Source organism: Micropterus dolomieu, unplaced genomic scaffold (genome assembly GCF_021292245.1).
Source record: "Micropterus dolomieu isolate WLL.071019.BEF.003 ecotype Adirondacks unplaced genomic scaffold, ASM2129224v1 contig_13922, whole genome shotgun sequence".
Taxonomy (NCBI): Eukaryota; Metazoa; Chordata; class Actinopteri; order Centrarchiformes; family Centrarchidae; genus Micropterus; species Micropterus dolomieu.
In genome coordinates, this window is record NW_025742908.1 from 19,007 (window position 1) to 43,993 (window position 24,987).

Below are 24,987 nucleotides of genomic sequence, written 5' to 3' on the forward strand. Positions count from 1 at the left end.
TGGGGTTATTGTGCATGCTTACATCACCATGGATGTTGCTTTCATTGGGTTGTTTCAGCGCCTCTGTAACAAATTACAATCATTACTGAATGAGTGAATCTTAAGTGAATAATCTGTTTAATGTTTAAACAGGTACAGTGGGACCCAACCTGTCCATCTCAAAGAATGTTTGTGAAGGACACAAAGAAGGTGTGTCTAAGTGTGCATACCCTGAAACACACAGCAGCCATATGTTTCAATCTCCGTCTCAGCTCCACTCCTATTTTTCTATAGTGGGCACTAAGACAGAGTGAGACAGAGAGAGAGAGAAAGAGAGAGAAACAGAGAGGGAAAGATTCTGTTCTGTCAATAGTCACAGCAAAATCACATGTTAAAATGATGTGCATGAGCTACAGAGCCTATTAAAAGATTTGCTGCTTTTCTTTGTTCCTTATCACTGTAAATTTAGTATATTTAGGTAGAGCAAAATTATTTTAAAAGGTTTAAAAAATGCTCTCACTGTAATGTATTCCCCTCCGTTGTGTTGCCACATTCAATGATGGAAGTAAAACATAGAGAGTGGCATGGACGTCGTTAGGGCTGTTTTAGGGGGGCCCAAATAACAGGGACGTCACAAGAATTGAAAGACAGGGGGGCTTAGCCCCCAGGGTATGCGTAACTTGCGCTTGCAAAATCTTTGTTACTGTATTAGATCTACACTTAATGTCAACAACCAGTGAAGAAGCCAAGATGTTAACAAACAAAAAGTATTTTTTAACACTTTTTTATAGAAATCCTTATTGCTTATTGCTTATTGCTTGTATGCTATTGTAAAAAACCAATGCCAATAGAGTCTCTATAGTGAATTCTGAAATCTGTTAGGTGTAAGGGTTCTGAGGGTCCTCCCCCAGAACATTTTGAGCATTAATTTCCTGCATTCTGGTGAATTTCTCTGCACCAGTTTCTTCATCAGTTTCCTTCATCAATTTTTGATGGAAATGTTTTTATTCATGCAAAGGGAAACACAAAATTTAGGTGGCAGGTGACAATTCAAAATCTAAAACTCAACAGAACTTAATGTCAGTGTAGCTTCCAGTCATTCTGTGTTGCTTTCACATATGTTTCTCCTGTAGATCAACTTTCTCATGTAATATCATCCCTGCTGAGTCAACACACATGCAGATGAAAAAGCAATAATTTTGTCCAGTCCATTTTTTAATCAGATTTCGCACTGGTACCACAGCTAGCTTCTCTCATTGACCAGGATTCAAAGAGCTGCTAACTGGTCAATTAATGTTAACATTACTGTAGCAAGTTAGCCCAGCAAAAATGTCAGATAACTTTGTTATAAGTGTTATAACAACATAGCGTAAGTGTAACTGTAATTTGATGCTGCAACAAAGACTTTAAAAGCATCAGGTGAAAAAATTATGAACATTCACTTAAAAAGTGGCTTTTTTAGTCACAGTATGTGAGCACAAAGACACACCTGAGCAGCAGGTCTCCTAAAATGCTTTGTTTACCTCTCTGTGTCACAGCAGTGCAGCAGACACGAGCAGTGAAAACAAGAAATAAGAGTTTAACTTTTATGGATTCAAAATACCCAGTTGGAAGCGTCTTCTAAAGATGATGCACAAGAAAGCCCGAAAACAGTTTGCTGAAGACAAGCAGGCTAAGGACATGGATTACTGGAAGTCCTGTGGTCTGAAGAGACCAAGATAAACCTATTTGGTTCAGATGGTGTCAAGCCTCCCCAAATAATTTGGGGAGGCTTATGGACCATGTTAGGGTGGCTTCAGCCCCCTAAAATAGGCCTAACCCATCCCAAATAATAATAAGAAAAATAATCAGATTTAGATTTTTTGAAAAGATTTTACAGTGCAGACATTTACTCAACACTGCCAGTGAGAAATGGAAGAACAGAGTATGTCTCTGCAAGGCAAGCAGAGCCTATAACAAGACCAGTGTGGGGCATGTCAGGAGCCCCTCTCTTCTTAGAGAAGCCTTGCTTTAATCAGGGGGATGCATGAGAAAAACATCTTGGACATTTTCACAAAAGGCTGCATTATTTCATTGTTCTGGTTCATTTTATTGAAAACCTGCATATGGATGTAACACAAAGGGTTGGATATGTTTTTAGTTCAGAAACTGTTCAGTAATTATGTATAAGGTGTGATTTTCATTAATAAATCACAAAAATCTATTTTTAGTTTATGAAATTCTCTATTTTATCATGCATTTTTCACTCATACTTCCTTTATAAGCACATTAAATGCATGATTATGTTAGCTCAGGGTCTTCTAAATCCATAGATACCAAACACATGTGTTCCATTTACATTACATATGGTTTATAAGCCCAAATAGAGAAAACGGACCAAAAAGGGCTTAGTTCCCAGAGGGTGATATCAGTAACAACCATGAGAAATCTTGGGAGTTACATAACCTTTGACCAGTCCAGGCATTACTGCTCTCAACAATGTCAAAATGGAGACTCAGCTGTGGATATTATGATGATATGTAAACACAAATAAAGAAAGAGAAAAATAAGAAGGAAAGAAAAGAAAGATGAAGAGGATTACAGTGGAATAAAATCACACATTCATTGTTGAATAAGTGCTTGTGTTAGGTGATTTTTTTAAAGACTGAAACTCTTTTGCACTGGTACAAAATATACAAAATTTTTCATAGTAAATAAATTTTGATTTTGGCTGCAGGCGATGTGAACACTGAAGTTGAATGTTCCTTTTTTTTTGCAATTTTCCTTAGGATGTGACCTTCAAGCCATCATTGTGCTACAGATTAGTTCCTGAACACAGCTTATGCTGAGGACCAGAGTCCAGTGTGTGGACATGATAACACCCAACTAGTATCCAATCCGTGGAGTGAAACAGGGGCTATAAAGTGCACAGATACGCCCAATATGCTCTGTTTGGAAATACATGACCATCCATTGAGTTTCAGTTTCAAAGAACACACCTGCTCTGGCTCTTGCCTAAATGGATTTCTTTAACAGGATCTTTACTGCACTGAAGGATGCACTGAGAATCAACTGACCTAGAAAACAAAACAACGCCTTTTTTTTAGTTCAAACAGACTCATCCTGGCCAGCCATGATCGGTGTAGATTTGCGGTCACTCACCCAGCCTGTGGGGATCATGCGAACAATGGCGGCCATTCTCACTTGTATGTCTTTTAGCCTGGTGGCAACGGTGGGAAAAGTTTCATCTCCGTACTGGGCCTGGTGCATGTTCACGTGGTGTTTCTGCTTCTTCTTCACCTTCCTCATTCTCATCCTGGAGTTCACCACTGTCAATACCAAATTACCTTTCGTCTGGGAGGACTTCACCGCTGCCTTTGCTATGCTGGCGAGCCTCATGTGCCTTGCCGCCTCCATCATCTACCCCACCTTCTTCAGCTGCAACAACTGCCCCCGCCAAATCGGTGCCTCTGTGGTGTCCTGGGTGTGTTTTGGGGTGTATACAGGCGAAGTGATCTTAACCCGCCTTCGTCCGAGTGGACAGAACAGCGGCTTCCTCTCCACGTTGCCTGGCATAATGAAGATGCTGGAGACCTTCCTCGCCTGTCTCATCTTCACATCCCTGGAGAACGGCCAGTACAAGGACTCCCCAGGACTGCAGTGGTGTGTGGCCGTGTACTCCTTGTGTTTCATCTTTGCCATCCTCATAATCCTGCTCACCCTTGGACAGCTGACCTCTTTTTTTCCATTCTCCTTTGATAAGCTAGTGATTGTCTATAACATTTTGGCAGCAGTGATGTATATGACAGCTGTTGTGATCTGGCCACTGTATAGTTTCCGTACGGGTAAGAGACCTGTTAACTGTGGCCACCTCTGTGCCTGGGATAAACTGGTGGTGGTCACCTTCATGGCGATCATCAACTTTATTGTTTACACCTTGGACACTGTCTACTCTATACGCCTTGTGTTCTTCGTTAATATCCAAAACTAAAATAAACCAAAAACAAAATGTGTCCTGGGTTTGAAAGGATTTGGAGAGGGTTTTATATTGTCCCCAGAGCTATTCTGTAAACTTTTTTAGACAGATTATTTGTTGTTTTAGACACAATGCAATATATATACACTCTGCTAATGCTTTCCATCAAGTGCTCTCAAAAATGATAAATTACGCTCATTTAATGTTGGGCACCCAGTGTAGTATGGAAAAAGAAGGACAGATAGTTAATGATTAAAACTGCAGTATCACTATCATAAAAATAAAATATAGCCTGGTAGAACTTTGGATCCTGATACACAAAGAGTGATCAAACATTGCAGGTAATAACACTGAACTGTTACTTTAGTTTATTACCACAGGCTCTATAAAAGTAGAAGATGTATCTGCGTCTGATAAGTGAAGCTAATGCTTAAGTGCCTTAAACCTGCATTCTTTCTGATGGTCAGCAGGGGGCAACTCCACTGGTTGCAAAACGAAGTCATACTGTATAGAAATCTATGACAAAATGACCCTACTTCTCACTTGATTTATTACCTCAGTAGACATTTTGTTAATGACTTTTACGGCCACAATCAATAGTTTCAAGTCTTCTTCAATACAGCATGATGTTCATTTTGTAAATTATGGTCCTATTTAGATTAAAATAGACAATAAAGCAGGGTATGCTGAGGCGACAGCGGCGTAGCAGTCCGTATCACTTTCCCCCAATCGTCTTAATATTGTCACTTCACCAATGAGTGATGTCAAAGTGGCTACATCCACTTCTTTTATACAGTCTATGTCAATTGTAATGAGTGATAGTCAAATTACTTTATGTTGCATGTGAATATATATGTATGTTTTCACATTAATGATTGTCATCTTATCATTTGTGGGTGCTGCACCTTGCTGATTAGAGGAATAGCTCAGACATTTTAAGTAATATGCTCATTCATCTTATTACAGAGTGGTAGATAAGAAGATTGACACCACTCTCATTTCTGTACAGTGAATATGTCAGGAAGTTGTACAGATGTTAGGGTGTTACAAATCTTCTCATCTAAATCTCGACAAGAAAGCATGCGCAGAAAGACTATTTCCATAACTACCATACCATAATACCAAACTTTTCCTTGAATCCTAGTGGCATGAAAGACAATAATTTCAAATGTTTTTTGTGATAAACTGTGTAGGGCACATGTGTCAGACTTGGCACCTCATTTTATGTGGCCTGCAGTAGCTTACAAAGACTATAATTAGTACAATACAATTCTATGTTACAATACAGAAGTATGTTGTCCCAAAACCCATCTCAATTTTGTTATCCGCGCACTGAAAGCATCTGTTAGATGTCATTTGTAGGGACATGTCCCTACCGTCTCTACCAAATTCTATGCCCTTGGTGTCAGTCAAATGACATGCCCACAGACATTCATCTTATTTCTAGTTCTTCAAATGCTGTTGCTGTGATGTTAGCTATAGAAACATGAGAGTTGGGAGTATCACTGTCTGGAGCTGGTGTGCTGGCTCTAGAACCTGTCTCATCCTCTCTTCATGTTAGCTTCATAGCAGCAATTGTAGTGACTGTTTGCTAACCCACAACTTAGCTAACCATTGTTGCGTTACTTGCTGTGTCATTGATCACTCTATATCATGGTATTGACTTTCTCCAGAATTGCATACCCCACCTTTAATGAAGAAAGAGCGCTATGGTGTGTATGGTGATCAGAGCTCTACTTGGTGAATCCACTTTCACATCCCATTTCGCCCACATCATGTCCGAGTAATCTGAACCAGAATCTGACCAGTATAGTTACGCTGCCTCATTTAATTTATAAGCAGATATACATTTTGGATTTTAAAGACTGCTTGTACAAACTTAAAAAACCTGTATTGTTTTTTTGACTTTATTACTTATATATACTTTGTATATTTCATTTTTTCAAGAAATTGTATATTTTTTGTTGTACTACATTTGAATGCCATTATTGCCATTATTTTTTCCCTGACTTCTTTGGCAGCTGTCCTCAATCACCAAATCAGGACCTGGAGCTTAAAGGCAGGAACTGTCAGTTTAGTTTGTGTTATGGCAGCATTAAGGTGCAGACACACTGGATCTGTTGACAGATGTCAAGTCAATGGATCCCATTCATTTCTATGGAGAGCAGGCGATCCGGATGTGCGGTACATGATGGATACTCTGCTGCAAGTTGACTGACCATTCGCCATATGTGATTTGCATAACTTGCCATTCATAAATTGTATGTGATTAGACCAGCTTCTCGCAAATTAGTTAGCTCATTGTGTGTATGTTGTGGTTAGGGTTAGGGGATCCGGGTTAGGGACAGCGCAAATCGATAGACTCTGATAACGATGTGCGCTACGGTAGTATTTTTCCGACAAGGTAAAGGCAAGGCAAAAATCGTCCGAACACCGACCTTCCACCCCCCTCATGGAAAAAGAAAAGCATGACAATGAACAAATTACACAGAAATATTTTGTGCTTCATTACATCATCCAAATTAAACTGAAATATTCTGTATGTGTTTGTGTAAAGTTGTGCAATTATTTATTAACCATACCATTTCATCATTTGGGTCTTATATTTGTTATTCTTGACAAATCTCACTTTTTAACCATAATTCTTACAACAAAAACTTAGGCACTGACTGGTAGAAGAAGTCATACTAAATGAAGAGGCCGAAAGGGCAGACTAGAGATTGTTGTTTTACCGTGGCTGGTAGGTACTTCTTTCTTAAAAGGAAGGGTCGTAAATTTTGATTTGCAGATCTTGTTTGGATTTACATTTAACCTTGTCTGTTATTTCTTTTATGGGTGGACGGTCTCTTATGTTTCCATGACGCAGATTTCTGTTGAACAGTTGTTTTATTTTTATTGTAAATAAATCTCATTATTTTCTGGTCATACAGCTGTTTTCCTCTGGGTTTAAATTTAATATTGTTAGTCCCCTCATCCCCGTGACATTTTCAGGGAACGTAACATAGATATATGTATATAGTCTTACATTTACAACTGGCCCTTTGAGGGCAACCATAATGCTGATGTGGCCCCGGAATAAATAGAGTTTGACACCCCTGGTGTAGGGCATTGACAACAGATAAATGTAAACTGAATGCAAGACATAAACAATGACAGGCAAACGGAGCAGCTATTGAAAGATGAAATGAGGTGGGAAGGAACAGAGAAAAACACCAGTGAAAGAGAGAAAAAACAAGGACAGAGAGATTGATGAGATAGAAGTAGAGACAGAGAGGGAGGAGAAAGACAGCGAGATATTTCCAGACTTGGGAGAATGTGTGGGAAAAGGGAAAAAGAAAATCCTTTAATCAACAGGCAGCTGCAGCATATAGAGTTGGATTTGTTGCAAGGTGTTACCTTTCTTTTTTCTTATTCAGCTTCTTTTCTTCCTCAGCGATGTGGTGGGCAGGGGAGGAAAGCTAGAAAGTATGACGTCAATTCACTCTTTTCTTTTTTAACCAATTGGAAACTTACAAGGACGTTGCCCAAAGCTCACTTGTAATCCTACAGCTATTGTGCTACCTGGCACACCAATCTGTGTGAGTGATCTCGGGTCAAATGGAGCAACTGAAGTGTGAAAATGTTCCATTTCTTCTCATGTCAGTCTGTCAGAAAGACAGACCACGTTTAAGTCTATTTAATAGTGTAATAGACACAGCAGTAATTTGCAGACAGCAGGGTCTGCTTTGATTTTAATTTACACATTTAAAGGGTCAAAAATGCATTAACGTGTGGATGTACTTCACTTTACGTGAAAAATGCTAAATGCAACTAGACTGTGTAGTCCATAGATATAGTGTCATTTGGTGCAGTGCAGTGGGTTGCAGCTACAGTTAGAGAAGTAAAAACTTTTGTACTTATTTTGCATACAGTACATTATATGTACTACATACATTTTTATGTTATGTTATATACTGTATGTTAACTGTTATGTCTGTCCTGCGACTGTCACTATTTTATTCATCATTCAAAAGCACTGTTGTAACTAATTTAGCCTATGTACACACAGAAGGGAGAAGACCTAACAACAGGAAGTGGGGTCTATGGAAAAGAGGTGCTGTAAGTAAATCAAAAGCTCCTCTCACTCTGTTATGTGAAGAGACTAAATCAAAACTGTTAGGAACACTGGTTGACAATGACTATATCAGTAGAGAAATTAAACTTCTGGTTCTATCCTTAGTTTAAACTGAATAAACATTGGTAGTTAATGTAAGGTTTTCTTGGTAACACTTTGTTTTTACACCCCCTATTGAGCACTTATAAACAGTGTATACAAATGTAATAAATGGTTAATAACACACACAAAATGTCATTCACTAATGTAAATTGTTGCCTGTAATGTTTTAAGGCAAATCAAATAAGGATCTAGGCTAATGAAATAATGGGTACCTATTTATAATTAATATGTACTTACAATGAGTTTATATGGCTAATTTAATGCAAAAAAGAAACCTGAATAAATGATCAACTTAAGTTATCAGCAATCAGAAATTACTGCAGATGCCCTTTGGGACAATCACTGACTGACAGGATGCATCAACCCTCAGGCGAAATTTCTTGTGGGTGTTAAGTAAAAAAAAAAAAAAAAAAAAAGACCTTAAATTACCCATCAGGCTAATCAGTGTAGGTTTTTAAACATCAGAGCACAGTGTTAAAATGTGTTACACTTACAAATGTAATTTTGTTAAAGTTGGCTGAGTCTCAAATCTTGAAAAAGTAGCTGGAAGTGAGCATTAGTTTTCTAATGCACTGGATGCTGATTGTGGTAGTAAGGTATTTCCTCACCTTTTGTCATACTTGATTGATCATTTTCTTCGAGAGATTGATTGAAGACAAAACTTAGTTTTCAAAATAATTATTTTACTTATTATGCAACCTGAAACCAGCCTGTAAACAGAAGTGTTGCTTTTTCTAAGCATATTTTCAATTATACTGTAATTATTCTATGTACTGTATACTGCATATGCTGTTTACTGCATGTAAATATCTATGTAGGCACTCCTTACACACTGACACAGAAAGACCACACTTTAACGACATGCATGGCCCTGAAATCTGAGCAGTCTTTCAACATCCTTATCTAGCCGCATGCTGTGATCCACTGAGGTAAGCACAACAGCCATAATTGTATGCATAACAGCGCATGAGTCATTCAGACTCACACCTACTCTGTTTCTTATTTGGTGGTCATTATTTTCTATTAAACTTCTCCTCTGATTAGTGGCCTTTGATTCATCTGTGCAGCAATCAGAGGAGGACATGAACATTAATCAGCACAAATTAGTTGGCACTACTTCGAGGGTGTCAGGGGGAAAAATCAATACACCTTATATTTGAAAAACATGTCTGTGTGTGTGTGTGTGTGTGTGTGTGTGTGTGTGTGTGTGTGTCTGTGTCTGTGTGTTTGTGTGTGTGTGAATCTGCCTGCAGGTTTGCATTGGAGTTTTTTCTTATCCAAATTGAGGGTCTAAGGATAGAGGTTGTCGTATGTTGTAAAGATCATGAAGCCCCCTGATGCTAATTATTAATTCATGATATACAGTAGGGCTATATAAATTAAATTGACATGACTTTACTTGACTGTGATTGTTAAGTCTCATTTTATTCTTTACATACATTTATTGACAAGTTTACTGTCCAAATACTGAGCTAAAGAAAAAAAACTGCTGCTTTAAGGTGTAGTCACATTACAGCAATTTGAGTTTGTGGTAAAATGATGCAACGTTTGCATTTAACCTGTGAATGATCAAATTACACATTTGTGCGTATAGTCGTGAAGCAATACAAACAAGTTGCACTTTATTTATGCAAATTCTGAAAGTAAGCATTATTGGTCTCTTGATAGACTCACGATTTTATCTTATCTAACGCTGTTAGCAGTAAAAATAAATAAGGGTTTTCCACCAGGGGAGTAAAATGTGAAGTTTAGCTGGCTGATCTGAGCTTCTATGCTGTACAGTTTTATTGCCAATAGCTGTTGTGTAACTGGCACATTTCTGTCCACTCAGAAAAGCCAAAATACAGCACTGGAGAATACCGTTACATGATTTTGCAATCCAGTTGTTTTACTACACTGACGTATCCCTGAGCAAGACACTAGTTGCTCCAGAGGTGTGCAACCTCTGATATATATAGCAATTGTAAGTCACTTTGGATGAGAGTGTCAGCTAAATGAATAATTGTGAAAGATACATTTGAGTCACTAAGGGTGCAGAAATGTTCTTTTAGAGATACAGACAAGTTCAGATACAGTCCGCGTACCCTGCTTGGGTACAATTAGAGCGACAAAGCATTTGTACCCTTTTAGGTCCATTCCTGTACCTTGATTTTTCTATCTGTCCGTTTTGGGCTACTGGAGAAACATGGCATTGCAACATGCTGATGCGTAATGCTGGTGTATGTAGATCGAAATGGCTCATTCTAAGGTAATAAAAACATAACAGTCCATTATGTGAGGTCTTTACACACCACTGAAAACATACTTATGTATATTATATTGCATTTCTGTCAATAGATCCTCTTAAATATTACACACTGGAGCTTTAAGTCTGTGTCTTTCCATAGTTTAGTGTTGATTCATCTTCATGAGTTTGTCGAGTGTCCCTGCTTGTCTTCGTTGTTTCCTACCAGTGTTTGTGGACGCCTTTGTGGATTGTTGGACTTTGGATTGTAGCTTGTGCCATTTGGATATTATTTGCTTTATGTTTGGACTGCTTTCTTATTTTGAACACTTGCCTTCATCTTCACTGTGTAACACTGTTCATTTTTGTCTATGAAGATTCTCAGTCATCCAGGTCATAGTTATCCAACGAAGGTTAAATTCAAGGGCAACTGGACTTGGTTGAAGATACTGGAAGACGTTTCGTCCCTCATCCAAAGGACTTCTTCAGTTCTGACTGACTGGCAGGGAAACTCAGCTATTTAAACATAACATCCCTGTGTTTTTAAAACCCAAGAACACACTAAGACAGATGCTGGTCCACCCCAAAGACCGCACACCCAAACACAAGAAAAGCAATCTAGTGTATGCGGTCCAATGCAGTGAGGAATGCAGAGACCTGTATATTGGGGAGACTAAACAACCACTACACAAACGCATGGCTCAACACAGAAGGGCCAACTCCTCAGGTCAAGACTCTGCAGTCTACTTACATCTGAAGGACAGAGGACACTCGTTTGAGGACCACCAGGTGCACATTTTAGACAGAGAAGATGGATGGTTTGAAAGAGGTGTCAAGGAAGCCATCTACACCAGGGTTGAGAAGCCGTCATTGAACAGGGGAGGGGGTCTACGCCACCACTTATCCCCCACCTACAATGCTGTCCTTTCATCACTTCCCAGGAAACTCAACAAACGTAACCTATTGGCCTCAGGTGAAGATACCAACGATGGTCCTTCAGTCTTGGCCACCGGTAGTCTTAACGACTGTAACGACTGTCGTCACAGCAACCAGGAACACTAACGAACCAGCGGTATCGATGACCCGGGATAACGACCCCACTGAGGTTAAATAGCTGAGTTTCCCTGCCAGTCAGTCAGAACTGAAGAAGTCCTTTGGATGAGGGACGAAACGTCTTCCAGTATCTTCAACCAAGTCCAGTTGCCCTTGATTTTAACCTTCGTTGGATACTGTTCATTTTTGTTTTTTCTCAATAAACATTGTGACTGAATCTGTTCTGCCTGTGTGTTCTGCGATTTGGTCGAAATCCCTGGTGTCCTCCTGGCTTGGCAAAATGAGAAGTGTATGAAACCCATGAACAAAATAGTAATACATTCTGTGATTGTGTTACTTATAGACAGAATTATAGTGAAAAAAAATGTTTTCCCTCTTTTTGCTGGAGTACCGCTGCAACCCCCTCAAGGACCCCTGGGGGTCTCTGGAGGCCACTTTGACAACCACTGTGTAAAAACACTCTTTATAGTAAAACATTAATTAGCCATGATGATTTAAGAAAAAATAACCTACAAGTACTTTTTTACAATCATAAATAAAACTCTTAAATAGGAAAGCAGTTATGTATTTTATATATATATATATATATATGCCTCTAATATATACCAGATGTGATGGTGAAAGTGCAAGACCAAGCCATATGAAGTGGTATGAAGTGAGTTTAATAACAGAAACATTTGTTGTTGTTGTTGCTGTTTTTAACATATAGCAGCTTGGACTAAATTTGGTTTAGTTCTTTTTAGCTGTGGATATTGTGAAATTAAACTGTGATACGCTAAACTAAAAATTTTGGTAAGGCGATAAACACATTGCTCTCTTTTGCAATATGTAACTTAAGGACTTGTTTCATTTTGTAAGATCACCAGATATATGTTTCAACTTGTTTAAATAAGCTGGAAAAATCCAGTCAAATCAGCAACAACCAAATCACACTACAGTAACTCAGTCTTCAACACATGATTAACAGGGCTCTTGTTGGCTAACCTGACTATATAGCCACCTTGTTTCAATATATATATTGGACTTTTGCACGTTTATGTTAAGGATTTTCTGCTCTGACAGCAGTCCCACATAAATTTCAAGCCAGTTTCGAAGAACTAAAAATCCAGGCCTATGTCAAACCATCAACAATCAAATCAAGTTAACCCAGTTATCCACGTACAAAGAACATGGCCCAGCTGGAGGATCTAATAATGCTAATAATGTGCATGTGTGGGAGCAAGTGTCTCATGCATGCAAGCTCATGCGAGACATATTCCTTGTCACATTGTCAGTGGGCTACGTGGTTGTCGCCTTGTGCCGTCCGCGAGGCAAATAACACAAGATTTATGTCAACATGTTGCTGTACTTTTTTTTAGAAAGATTTATTACAAAAGATATTTGTTTTTTGAAGTATAAAGTGTTCAATCAATCATATTAACAGCTTCGGTGATTCTTCACAATGGCTGGAAAAGATCATGTCACCAATTAGATGTGACATAAGGAAGAGGTCAACATAGTAGTCATCTTATTTGAGAACAAATCATTTCAAATAAAGCATTTTGAACCTCAACTCACTCTAACTATGCTATATAAGTGTATATAAGTGACAGCTCCTGCTGTCTTCTGTTCCGGTCCTGCAGCACTTACATAACTGTATGAGGGTTAATACTAAGGGGACAGCTTTTCCTTTCATCAACACATCCTGTTTGGTCCAGCAACAACAGCAACAACAAATGTACAGTAAAGATTTCTATTCACCTTTGGGGACAAGGGTTTGTATATATTGATACACAAGTGCCATTATACACACTCCTGACTTCTGGTCAGATTATTTTCAGCCTCCATTCCTGCAGACAGGGGGGTTAAATACAGGCTGACACTGTCACTTCCGTAAAAGCTAAATGTTGCATAAATGCTTAATAATATATCTTTTTTGGGAAAATTCTTCCCTCATCCACCCAGGAACAAACTTTAAAAAGTAGTGTCCTAACAAGTTGTACTTGTCACATCCGTTTACTTTGGTGATAAAATATAGCCCTTTGGTCTTTCCTAATTAACTTTGCCCCTGAGGAGAAAGTACAAAGGGTCCTTGGTAGCAGTGATATTAAATACTGCAACGTATTAGCACAAAGAGAAAAAGACACATGAATCTGAACTCAAATGCCTTCAAACTGTGGAATTCCGCAAATATTTTCATAGCCTCAGTTTGGATTTTTTTAAGGAAAGGAGAGGATGAGGATATTTTTAATCCATATTGTCTTGAAGTTATAGTGCTTCTTGAAACTGCTTTATCAATTTAATTTATCCTGTTGGATTTAGTAAGTGAAATCAGAAACAAAACACAGCAGTGTTGCTTTGCTTTCACAATAAAGGAGCAGTTGTTGACCTGGAAATTAGGGCCTAATTAGTAGTCTACCATTAGCGTGAAGAAAGTACAGGTCAGTGTTAAGTCGAATCTTTCATCCCAGAATATTAAGTATTTATTCAACACCAGCAAAACCAAGGAGCTGATTGTTGATTTTAGGGAAAAGGAGGCAAAGACACACTCCTGTCTACATCAGTGGAGCTGAGGTGGAGAAGGTGAACAGTTTTAAGTTCCTGCAAATCAGCATCACACAGAACTTGACATGGTCATCTCACATCTCCACACTGGAAAAGAAAGCTCAGAAATGGCTGCATTTCTTAAGGAAACTTCAGAAGGCAAATTTCCTTTGCCAAATTCTTGTTGACTTACAGAGGAGCAATAGAAAGCATCCTGACTGGAATCATCACAAACTGGCATGGGAGGGCTCTGCAGCTGGTGATTAAAAACGGCCAGTAGATCATTGGTACCCATCTCCCGAGCATCAGTGATATCGGTGAGGTGAGGAGCCGGTGCAGAGCCCAAAGGACACTAAAAGGCAGTACCCTCTCCAGGCACAGCCTGTTCACCCTGCTACCGTGTGGCAAGAGATGCAGAAGTATCTGCTGTTGCACCACCAGACTACAGAGCAGCCTTTTCTCCTATACTGTGAGATTCCTCAATTCATCCTCAGCACTCCACCATAAATAAGTGACATGGAACTTTCTGTTATGCTGGTTTCCACATTACCATACCACTACCTTTTGTATAATATATATATATGCATATACTGTAAGTCACAGTGTATATTGTTTTTGTTAGAATAACAAAAGCTGAGGAATGTATTTTTCTCCAAAGCATTCCAACTTTGAATGAAATATGACACCCACCCATAGCTTCTAATATATACCAGATGTGATGGTGAAAGTGCATGGCCAAGCCATATGAAGTGGAACTGAGTTTAATAACAGAAACATCTTTTGTTCTTTTTAACATATAGCAGCTTGGACTAAATTTGGTTTACCTCTTTTTAGCTGTGGATATTATGAAATTAAACTGTGATACACTAAACGATCTTGGTTAGGGGATAAACTCATTCCTTTGTTGCTCTCTTTTGCAATATGTAACTTAAGGACTTGTTTAATTTTTTAACATCACCGGATATATGTTTGAACTTGTGTATATGTTTGAGCTGGAAAAATCCTGTCAAATCAGCGACAACCAAATCACACTACAGTAACGCCAAAGGGCAGCCCAAAAGGAGTATCTATGATTGAATTAGCACTTAACCACTCCACCTTGTTTCAATGACCACAAACAGTAACTGGTAACCTGTAGCGACGTAGTCTGGATGATTGCAGTAACTGTGGAAATCACTCTGGAGAACTGTATATTATAGAAACAAATGCACCTTGAGCAATGAAGCATTGCGTCATAGAAAAAGTTACTGAAACTTGATAGATTTATAGATAAAGATAAATCAAAATGAATAAAATAGCTACTCTAAGATATTAACCATTCAGATTTCAAAAGCAGTTATAAAATCTGTTTAGATTCCTTTAACTTAAAATCTGCAAATGCATCCTTTTAACTGTTAAAGTTATTGATTACTCCCCCACCCCTCACAGAACAGCTGGTAATAACTCTTCCACTCACCTTTTAAACATAAACATTACAGTTGCTGTTGCCTTCACCCATCCACTCTTGCAATTCGACAGTTAGCGGTGAAAGCACTTGTTGAAAAGCAAAACACAACAAATGGCTGCTCAAACTCAGATCCTGGTACATTGTCTTGTAACTGCGGACAAAACTGATACATCCCACAAAATTACCCAATAATAATACAAGCTTTTTGCAGTGGGAAAAAATAAAACTAAAAATGTGTCATATATTTTAGCTTGTAGCATGCTAATAACACTAGCAGCACAGAGATGCCTCCCTGCATGTCAAGTCCACTGTAGTCAACAGCTCCATCTGGAGTCTGTGTGCAGACAAACAGCTACATTAACTGCCTCAGGCACAAGTGTAACAGAAGTGAATCTACAGTACACATTTTTTGACTAATTTGTATTGACAGTTGTTAGTTTGCGCCATTAAGACAGTTATTTCCCTACAACAACAGACTGCCCAGTGCCATTTAATCTAATTCAATTAAAACTGCATTAAAAGACATGGACATGGACAAAGGCTTTAAAAGCTGACTCGACCATAGGTTCTGTGTGTCAACAGCCAGCTCATCTTAAATACTGTAGACTGTGGCTAAGAAGCAGAAAAGAGTCTACAGAGGTAGACAGAAGCGATGGCACAGGCGACTGTGAAGGGAGGCTATCAGCTGATCATACAGGTGCAGAGACTGATTGATTGTCTGTTTCTGTCTATATATATTTTTAAAGTTATTTCATCTTCTGACCTCAACACACAGCGTCAGCCACAGAGCCGCCACTTTGGACATCAACTCATCCATTTCTCTCCAATCAACCCTCCCCTCCACACACACAGACCATTCAGTCTCCTCTTGATGATCAGAGGTCGAGTATTGATTCAGCTAGTTTGAGAGCTCATGTGCTACAAACAACGCACACATAAGTCACACTTACGTTACCTTGAGAGAGTTTTCTGATCTATCCCTGCCGGCTTTTTGATGTCGGCCAGACAAAATTGGTGACCAACACCACTCTGATACGATCTCAGTGCACATGCAGAGAGGAAGCTTGATAAAGAAAGGCAGGAGGTGCATGCAGACTGCTTGAAGCCAGAGTGACTCATCTGAGCAAGAGGAAGGTAGAGAGCTAGGAGAAAGAACAGGACTGCTAAGAGAAAAAAAACAAGTCATCTCTTATTTGCAATGTAATTCTGTAGAGTCCAACAGCTGTCTGCTTCTCTTAGAAATATTTTAACAACTGGCAGATGGAAATTAAAACAACATCAAAACCATGTCAATGTCAAATAAATGCAAAGTAGAAGATTTCTTTTCCAAACTGTTCAATAAAAAGTACAAACGCAGTACTCCAAGTATTAGGTATGCAACTACAGTATGTGAAATGGTGATCACTTTTCTGTACAAGTTTCACAGGTAGAGCAGTAATACTGAACACAGTAGTTTATAAGAACAGACTTCAGACTTCCTCTGGGATTTAACTGTAACTTTAACTTTAGCTAAAACTGCAGATCTTGAAAACAAACCCCAAATCTCCCACAATCCTTGTGGTTCAGTGGTCAGCAACAGTAGATGCACCCAGCATGTGGTGAGCACGGTGGAGCAGTTTATTCTTTTAGATTAGTTTAGATTAAACTAATTTATGCAAGGAAATTAGATCATTGCGGTAAATGTAATAAGAATGTAAGCACACTAATGGAATATGAAATAGGCAACCCAATGTACCATTTAGGAACAGTGGAGAAACTAGCATGAGTTAGTTGGTAGCATTTTAAAGGAGGAACAAGGTTCCCATCTTGTGCAGCCTTTGGTAGATTTATTACAGTTTAATAGTGATATACTGAGTAATTTACTGAAATTACATATTGTGTCCATCCCATTTATACATATAGACTAGAGTAGACTAAATACAGGATTTATTGCAGGGCTGTTGTATTAGACTGCATCAGTTGTTGCTAGGCCTACTTAAAAGTGTACTCCACCGTTTCGTGCAGAGTTTTTGTTGTCATAGCTGTTGTAACCTTGAAAATGAGAGCTGGCCTTCCCTGCACTGGAGAAAACACAGTGTAAATGAGCCATATCATTATCCTGGCATCCTGAGTGGCACTACACAATACTGTCCCTTTAGGGCAAGCCTTTATACACAGCTGTGGGACAGTGTTTACTTATATACTCACAAGTCTCATAAAATCTCGCCATTTGGTCTGGTCAGGACCAGTCAAACAGGGCCCATAAAGAATAAGACGTCATCAACTTCCCTTTCTTAACTCCCTTTGGTGCTGTAGACTGATGGAAATGCAGGAATGGAGTACATATTGTTAACATATGCACAAACAGCACTCCTATACCTGTTCTCTAGACCGGCCAACAGTAGAAATGAGTGTGGCTTTTTGGTGTGTGTGTGTGTGTGTGTGTGTGTGTGTGTGTGTGTGTGTGTGAGGGTGTCTGTAGCCTATGTGTGGTAGCCTGTTGTTAACGCTGCACTGACCTGGATGACAACAGCATGATCTTAATGGCTTCAAAGTAGGCAGCTATCCCAGACAATTACCATCAAATTTGTCCCTCAATGCGCAGTCTCATCCTCGCTCAACTGTTTTTCCATTGCACCCTAATTTCTGTCTCAGGTGCCCAGGGACACCATCAAGGTGATTTATTGTTTGGACATTGCTCCATTCCTCTCTGTGTCTGTGTGGCAAAAGTTAGTATAAATTTAGGATTGACAGGAAAGCTGGCTTTAAGAGCATCTGCTGCATAAGAAAAGAAAAGAAAAGAAAAAGAGGGCTATATGTGAGCATTAACACCAACAACTGGTCTTGGCTGCAGGTGATTACAAACATCCATGGGTGGGACTTCACATCCAAAGGCGGGGTCACGTTTTTCACATAAATACTCGCAGTGTGTCGAGGCACTACATGACCCTGTGAGTGACTCCTCATGAGGAATGTATTTCCCCATCAGATCGGACCTGTGAGAAAATCCTGGAAAATTAGCAGCAATGTTTGTTTTTGCGCCTCTGACTGTGGAAATGTTTGCATGCTGAAAAAAAGAAAATGCCTCAAGATGAAAAGTCAAGTGTGAGGGAAAAGAGCGAGAGAGTTGATTTTGACCTCAAAGAGAGCGCGCGGTTCCAAAACAGCATGAATACTGCGGGAGACGCGCACCACGCCACCGGATAGTGGAGAGGAGAAAGGGAAGAAGCGCACAGGTAGGATAATCCCATTGCTCTTGCTGTTTTTGAGAAAGATGTGAAATAATGTTTAAACGTTGCTTCTTTTTAGTCCTTCATTACCCAGCAGAGGCACGTTATTTTATGTAGGTTTGGAAAAATGTCACGAGCTTTAAAGTTTTATTTATGAAACTCAGATTTAATGAGCCATGACTGTGGGCTTTAGCTATTAATGTTTGGTGGGGGGAAAAATGTCAAAGCCCCATGCAGCCTAAAGGGGACAGGGGCTTCAAGTGTTTGTTTTCAGAACAATATGCTGCGGGCGGCGCGTCACTCCCGTGTTTTGGAGCGCGGTTCAGTGAATCTTCGTCACACCACTTATTTGTGCAACACGTTTTTCACAGCCTCGGGTTGCAACGTCTGACAACTGGCAGTAATACAATTATTATTATTTTAGGTCACCTACAAGGCACCAGGTGAGGACATAGGACATATAGGTGCCTATACTCACTCTAACGTTCATTAAAGTGCCATTTGGCAACTGCTCTAGGCGTGAATGCATTGGATAATATATTTATTTCTACCGATACGACCTTGAGATCCCATTCAAAACATGATGCAGGGTTTACAGTTTGGTTCACCCATGATATCTTTATTTTTATTGTAGTTTATTGTAGTTTATTGTAGTTTTCTTAGAGAAATTAATAGTAACTCTTAAATCAATAGACAATTCATTGTTTTACAGTCTACATGAAATAAAAATGTCTAGAAGATAATGTCCACATTAATGTAAATGTACCAATGTTCTCCAAAAACTTTAGCTGGCCATCAAACACAAAGCAAATGTAGTAAACGCTGCCTCCCCAGTTGCAAAAATAATGGAAAGATGTGAACTGCAGTGAAAGGATGCAGATCCCCAGATTTTAGGCAAATAAAAGTTAACTGGATTTTCAACTTCAGTTAAAATTTGCTGTATGACTGCATGAATTCACAAAGTCACAGCAAACATCAGTACTGTGAATCAGTGTCTTAATTAACCTATTGTGATTAGGTTTTTAGCTCAACATGCATATCATCACAGTTTTGAAATAGAGTGCTACAGAATATCCCAGAACTAATATGCATTTGTACACTGGAGGGATTTCAAGTGAAGTATTTTACAAAACTGACAGCTTTTGCTAAATATGTTTGGCCCTCTTCAACTGTGTTAATGTTACAATCAAGGATATTTGTCACTGTAGCGCTCTAGCTCTTCAGGGCTGTGGGCTACTTGCCACTTGGCTGCAGGTTATTGTTTCTGTATTATGGGAATCTAATCCAACAGCAGTGACAGTACTTGGAACCTGCTTAATTGATGTTGCGTTCTTCTAAAGTGCAACCTCCCATTAAGAGAAATGTCATTTGGCCACTTGCCCAGACTATTCATTGGAAAGTTTCTCTTCTCTCCCGGTAAATATGGGCATCTTGCCCAGGGAGTGCCCATGTGTTGTTGTGAGTGTGAATGGTGCAAAAGGTAGACATGACATGAATGTTTTTTTTACCCTGGGTGGTTGTTAAGTATATCCTGTATAATAATTGTAGATTTGTGTCTTTTCTCTCATAAGTTATTTCATACTGTAATCCAAACGGTCACCAGCACTCCCTCCTTCAATATGGATGGCTACAATTGGACCTCAATATCTGAGAATGCCAGCATCACTTCCTCCATGTCTTACGCCAGCTCCCCCACCCCCAGTAACAATATCTCAGACGTGCCCGCGCCAATGCCCTTCGATGTGGTCACTGCAGTTGTCTACACCATCGTCTTCATTATGGGTCTTCTGGGTAACACGCTGGTCATCTACGTGGTGGTTCGCTACGCCAAGATGAAGACAGTAACCAACATGTACATCCTCAATTTAGCCTTGGCAGATGAACTTTACATCTTGGGAATTCCCTTCCTAGGTACTAATAGTGTGCTTTCCTACTGGCCATATGGGGATTTCTTCTGCAAGGTGTGCATGACTGCTGATGCCATGAGCCAGTTTGCCTCCACCTTTTGCCTGACGGTGATGAGCATTGACCGCTACCTGGCCGTGGTTCATCCTATTCGCAGTGCCAAATGGCGGAAGCCACGGGTGGCCAAGACTTTTAATGGCATATTGTGGGTTGTGTCCTTTCTGATTGTGCTGCCAGTCACAATCTACTCGCATGTACAGGAGGAACTCAACACCTGCAACATAACCTGGCCTGAGCCACGGGAGTTATGGTCCATTGTCTTCATCCTCTACACATCCATCCTGGGCTTCTTTGGTCCTCTGGTTGTCATCTGCCTCTGCTACCTTCTCATTGTCATAAAGGTAATGGGACAGATAAAATGTTGGCTTTTATTAGTGTCTAAACCAATTTTGTAAAGGTTCTGCTCTCATAATGTCATATAACCTTTCAACCAACCATCTCACTTTCAGGTGAGGTCAGCAAGTGTGCGTGCAGGCCTGACCAGGCGGCGTAGGTCGGAGCGTAAGGTGACGCGCATGGTGGTGATTATTGTTTTGGTGTTTGTACTTTGTTGGCTGCCCTTCTTCACAACCAACATCGTCAACCTGATTCATATCATCCCTGAGAACAAGACCACCGCTGCAGTCTACTTCTTCCTGGTCATCCTCACCTACGTCAACTCCTGCGCCAACCCCGTCCTCTACGGCTTCCTCTCTGACAACTTCAAGCAGAGCTTCCAGAAGGTGCTCTGCGTCCACAAACCAAATGGCGCTGACACTACAGACCAGATGGGGAGTAAAAAGAAGGAACCCAAGGAAAATCACAATCCAATTCTCTCACCCAGAAATCACACACAGAACGGAAAAATGCAGATCACTCAGGTACTACACAAACCATTTTCGTGTAATTTGTGTAACTGAATTGTGTTTCTGAATAAAGACATAAATTCTTCTTTATTAGCACATTTTACAGCAGGTGTAGTCAGCCCATTACAAATTTCAGCTTCTGTTGTTTTGAATAGTTTATAGTGAACAAGTCTGAAACTGTGAAATGTTATCTAGGCCAACTTTCTGGCCCAAGCCTGCCCCAAAGTCTTAAGCCAATATTATAATGTTAAAAAGAAGGATGCGGGAAAGAGGGAGACATAATTATTATTATTTTATTATTAAAGGTCATACATAGTAACATGTTTCATAGTTATATTTATACTTTATGACCATACCAAACCAAATCCGCAGCCCCCACTGTGTGTTGTCTCCCTAATGTTTTCCATTCTTCTGTGAGAAAATGAAAATGTAACCTCCAGAGATGTAGCCCACTTTATGTAACAGACAGGAATGAGCCCCAGGAAATAACCCTCAACTATAACAACAATGTTTTCTGTTGTTAAGCTCATCAATGATACTGTGTCTCATACTGTTTTTATTGTGTCCCTAATCTTTGTGTACATGGTATTGTTTCAGCAGCCTGTCCAGATGGAGGTTATTGGGGACCTTGACAGTTTGTCATTAACGTCAAAAACAGTGGTCAATGGCCAGTCAGCGCTATGAGTGCACTACCACATGGGACTTGGATGATTTCCTGTCTTTAATGCTGATGCTCCCTCTCTGACTGGGACATTTGTGGAGAGGACAAGAGGAGCAAAGTAGAAGAGAAAAGTACTTACAGCATTCATCACAGAGCTCAGCATTTTTGTTTGTTGTTTATATCTTTGTACTCTTACTAGATTAGCTGCATTGTACAAAGCATTTGTTTATGTAATTATGTAAGATCTAAGTAAAATACAAAATAGTCATGAGACTTTAAAATGCTTATGGCTGTATTCTAAAATTCTCAAATAGCTGTATTTACGGTAGCTAGCTTTTTTCTGATGTGCTTTTATTTTATTTGCTGCTGATGCTTTTTGATGTAAATGCAAACGCAAAACTTTCTCTATGTTTACCTGTTATCTTGATAAATTCAGTATAATGTGCATTCCACAGCACTAAGACACATCTGTTGACAATACAAGTTAGCTTCACACCAAATGACTGGAATTAATCAATGAGTGAGAACAGGATTTCTGTTAAAGCAATCTTATGACATTTTGGAAATACACTTATTAGCATCCTGAGAAGAATTACATGAGAAGATTGAGGCCACTCTCATATTTTATAGCTTAACTTAGGAAATGGGGAAAGAGCTAACCTGGTTCTGCCTAAAGTTAACGCAATCTGCCTATCAGCACCTGTTAAACCTGTGCTGATTATTCACGTATCTCTTAGAATGGAGGTCGCTAGAATACTCTAGTAATACTAGAATATTTTATTATTTATTAATATTTTATTTAATCAAAATCCCTCTTTTCTTTTTCTGTGAAACGTAATGCGATTACTCATCTTGAACTCAGAGGCGTTTTATTTGCTTTATGGAATGTTATTTGGAGTAACTACCTAACCCTGCCCATCATATAAAACCGCACTTGACTGTACAGCTACCTGTCATCTAATGCTCAACTAGAAAGCAAATAAGTATATTTCCCTGAAAAGTGCAACTGTTCCTTTAAGAAGAGAAACTCAGGGCACTAGAGTGATGGAATTTGTGCTGTGGAAAAATATGTCATGCTGCATTTACCATGTGAGCCATTGTAGTACAGGTAACTTCACCCCTGTTCAGTGATTTTTTTCACCAGGCCTTTATTGGGTGTCACACAAGCTATTGTTTGAAACTCAGCTACAGTTCTTTCCTTAGTTTGAAAATGTATAGTATTTAATGGAATCTCCTTTACTAGAGTGAGCACTTTTCTGCTGGTTACTATAAAGCTGGTTAAAATATTGATATTTTATTTTAATATAATATTAAGATGCTCACAACAATTACATTTCTTTTGGCTTTTTAAGTTCTTACTGGCTTTTTGTGACATTTTGACTTCAATGTTACAAAGCTGTGAAAAAGGTCTTGCAATAGCACAGCCAAGTTATGCACATCCTCTAGTGGATGTATCTCTTCTCTCTCACATTTCTAAAACAACAACCACTGGAGTGGACTCCATGCTGTCATTTTTTTCATCCTGACTCGCCATTTAGCTGCTGGACTGTGAGCTTTAACATTTCATGCAACATTATTGGAAGTTGCTGGACAACACTGTGGCATGTCCATAGTTGTAGCTTGAGCCAAGCAGGACCATGTTAGTGTTTATGGTGAGTCTGAGCTTCTTTAAAAAAAATACCCAGAAAGATGGACCTGTGGAAACATGGATACCTTACAGGAGTCAAGGGATTTATCTGTGTTAGAAACACTGTGAATTTCAAAATATAGGTCATTTTGAATATGGAGTCTTGAGTTCCATGACATACTCACATACAGTATATAATAAAAATGTTAACACAGTCAATCGATTAAAAGAAGCCATTATGAATATTAATAAACGATCAAGTCTGTGTTGCATGTTCACCCTGCTGCATTAATCCTACACAGCACAATGTGGGGCTGCTAACATGTGCCTGTGTGAAACAGAGCTTTTATGTGTGCATCTATCCCATTAACAGACAGTTGATGTTTATTATTGCTGTGATTTATCAATATTATGGTAGGTTAATGTTTCATACTGAAGAAATTGATTATTTCCAGTGGCAGCTTTATGCTTAAATGTTAATGTCTCAACATAAACTAATTTTGTGTAATTTTGGGGGGATATTTGTAATGGGGGGCAAGAAGTATGTTTTTTATTCTCTGGGCATTGGGACAGATTTGGATGTATTATTTGGTACGCCACAAAAATAAAGCATTTACATAAAAATCTGAAAAGCTGGTGTCAGCAAAATGAAGGGAGGCAGTTCAAAGTTTCCCAGTGAGCTGACTTTTTTCTTTGTTGATAATAGTGGTGAGGTTTTGTTTGTTATTTTTTCCCAGGTTGATGACCTAGCAGCCCTTTCACTGTTACTTTAATAAATGCCATTTCAAAATACCATGTGGAGTGCAAATTATTTTAAGGAAGGATTTAGAATTAGAAAGTTATTTTAATTCAATGTCATATTCACATTAAAATAATTATTGGTCACCAGAGATGCTCACAAGTCTCTGAGCAAGAATCCAAGTCAAGTCTCAAGTCTCTCGTGGCTGCGTTCAATCCAGGCTACTTATAAAACTGCATTGCTGTAAGGAATTCTGTAACTGTAACCTGTTTTCACTTACAGAGCGCAACCATGTAATGTGCAATGCGTCTACAATTAATGACAGCTTATAAACTACTGTAAATCAACACATCCCCAGACTCTTAAACCCAGTGTAATGTTAACTAAATAAAATACATGGTCATGATAAAACCTTACATGATCAACAATGAACCTGTAACCTGTTTGCAGCCACTGTTAATAATTAACGTGATGGCAGCCAGCTTAAATGAGTACGTTAATTGACCGCCACAAGTTTGGCAGGTAAACCAACACTCATTCATCT

The 24,987-nt window shown here is 39.1% G+C and overlaps 2 protein-coding genes across 3 annotated transcripts; both read left to right on the forward strand.

Moving 5' to 3' along the window:
• Nucleotides 1-3,091: 3,091 nt before the first annotated feature.
• On the forward strand, nt 3,092-3,949 carry LOC123966655 (myeloid-associated differentiation marker homolog). Its single transcript, XM_046042795.1, has one exon. The coding sequence runs from the start codon at nt 3,092-3,094 to the stop codon at nt 3,947-3,949; it is 858 nt and encodes a 285-aa protein (XP_045898751.1).
• A 14,409-nt stretch (nt 3,950-18,358) lies between these two features.
• LOC123966651 (somatostatin receptor type 5-like) lies at nt 18,359-24,496 on the forward strand. 2 transcript variants are annotated; one of them, XM_046042790.1, is made up of 4 exons: nt 18,359-18,612; nt 20,178-20,912; nt 21,021-21,431; nt 22,014-24,496. In XM_046042790.1, exons 2-4 carry the CDS (start codon nt 20,226-20,228, stop codon nt 22,098-22,100), a joined length of 1,185 nt encoding a protein of 394 aa, XP_045898746.1. In that variant the 5' UTR covers nt 18,359-18,612; nt 20,178-20,225; the 3' UTR covers nt 22,101-24,496. The 2 variants fall into 2 exon arrangements, with proteins under 2 accessions (XP_045898746.1, XP_045898747.1); XM_046042791.1 differs by having other exon boundaries at nt 22,017-24,496.
• The last annotated feature ends 491 nt before the right edge of the window (nt 24,497-24,987 follow it).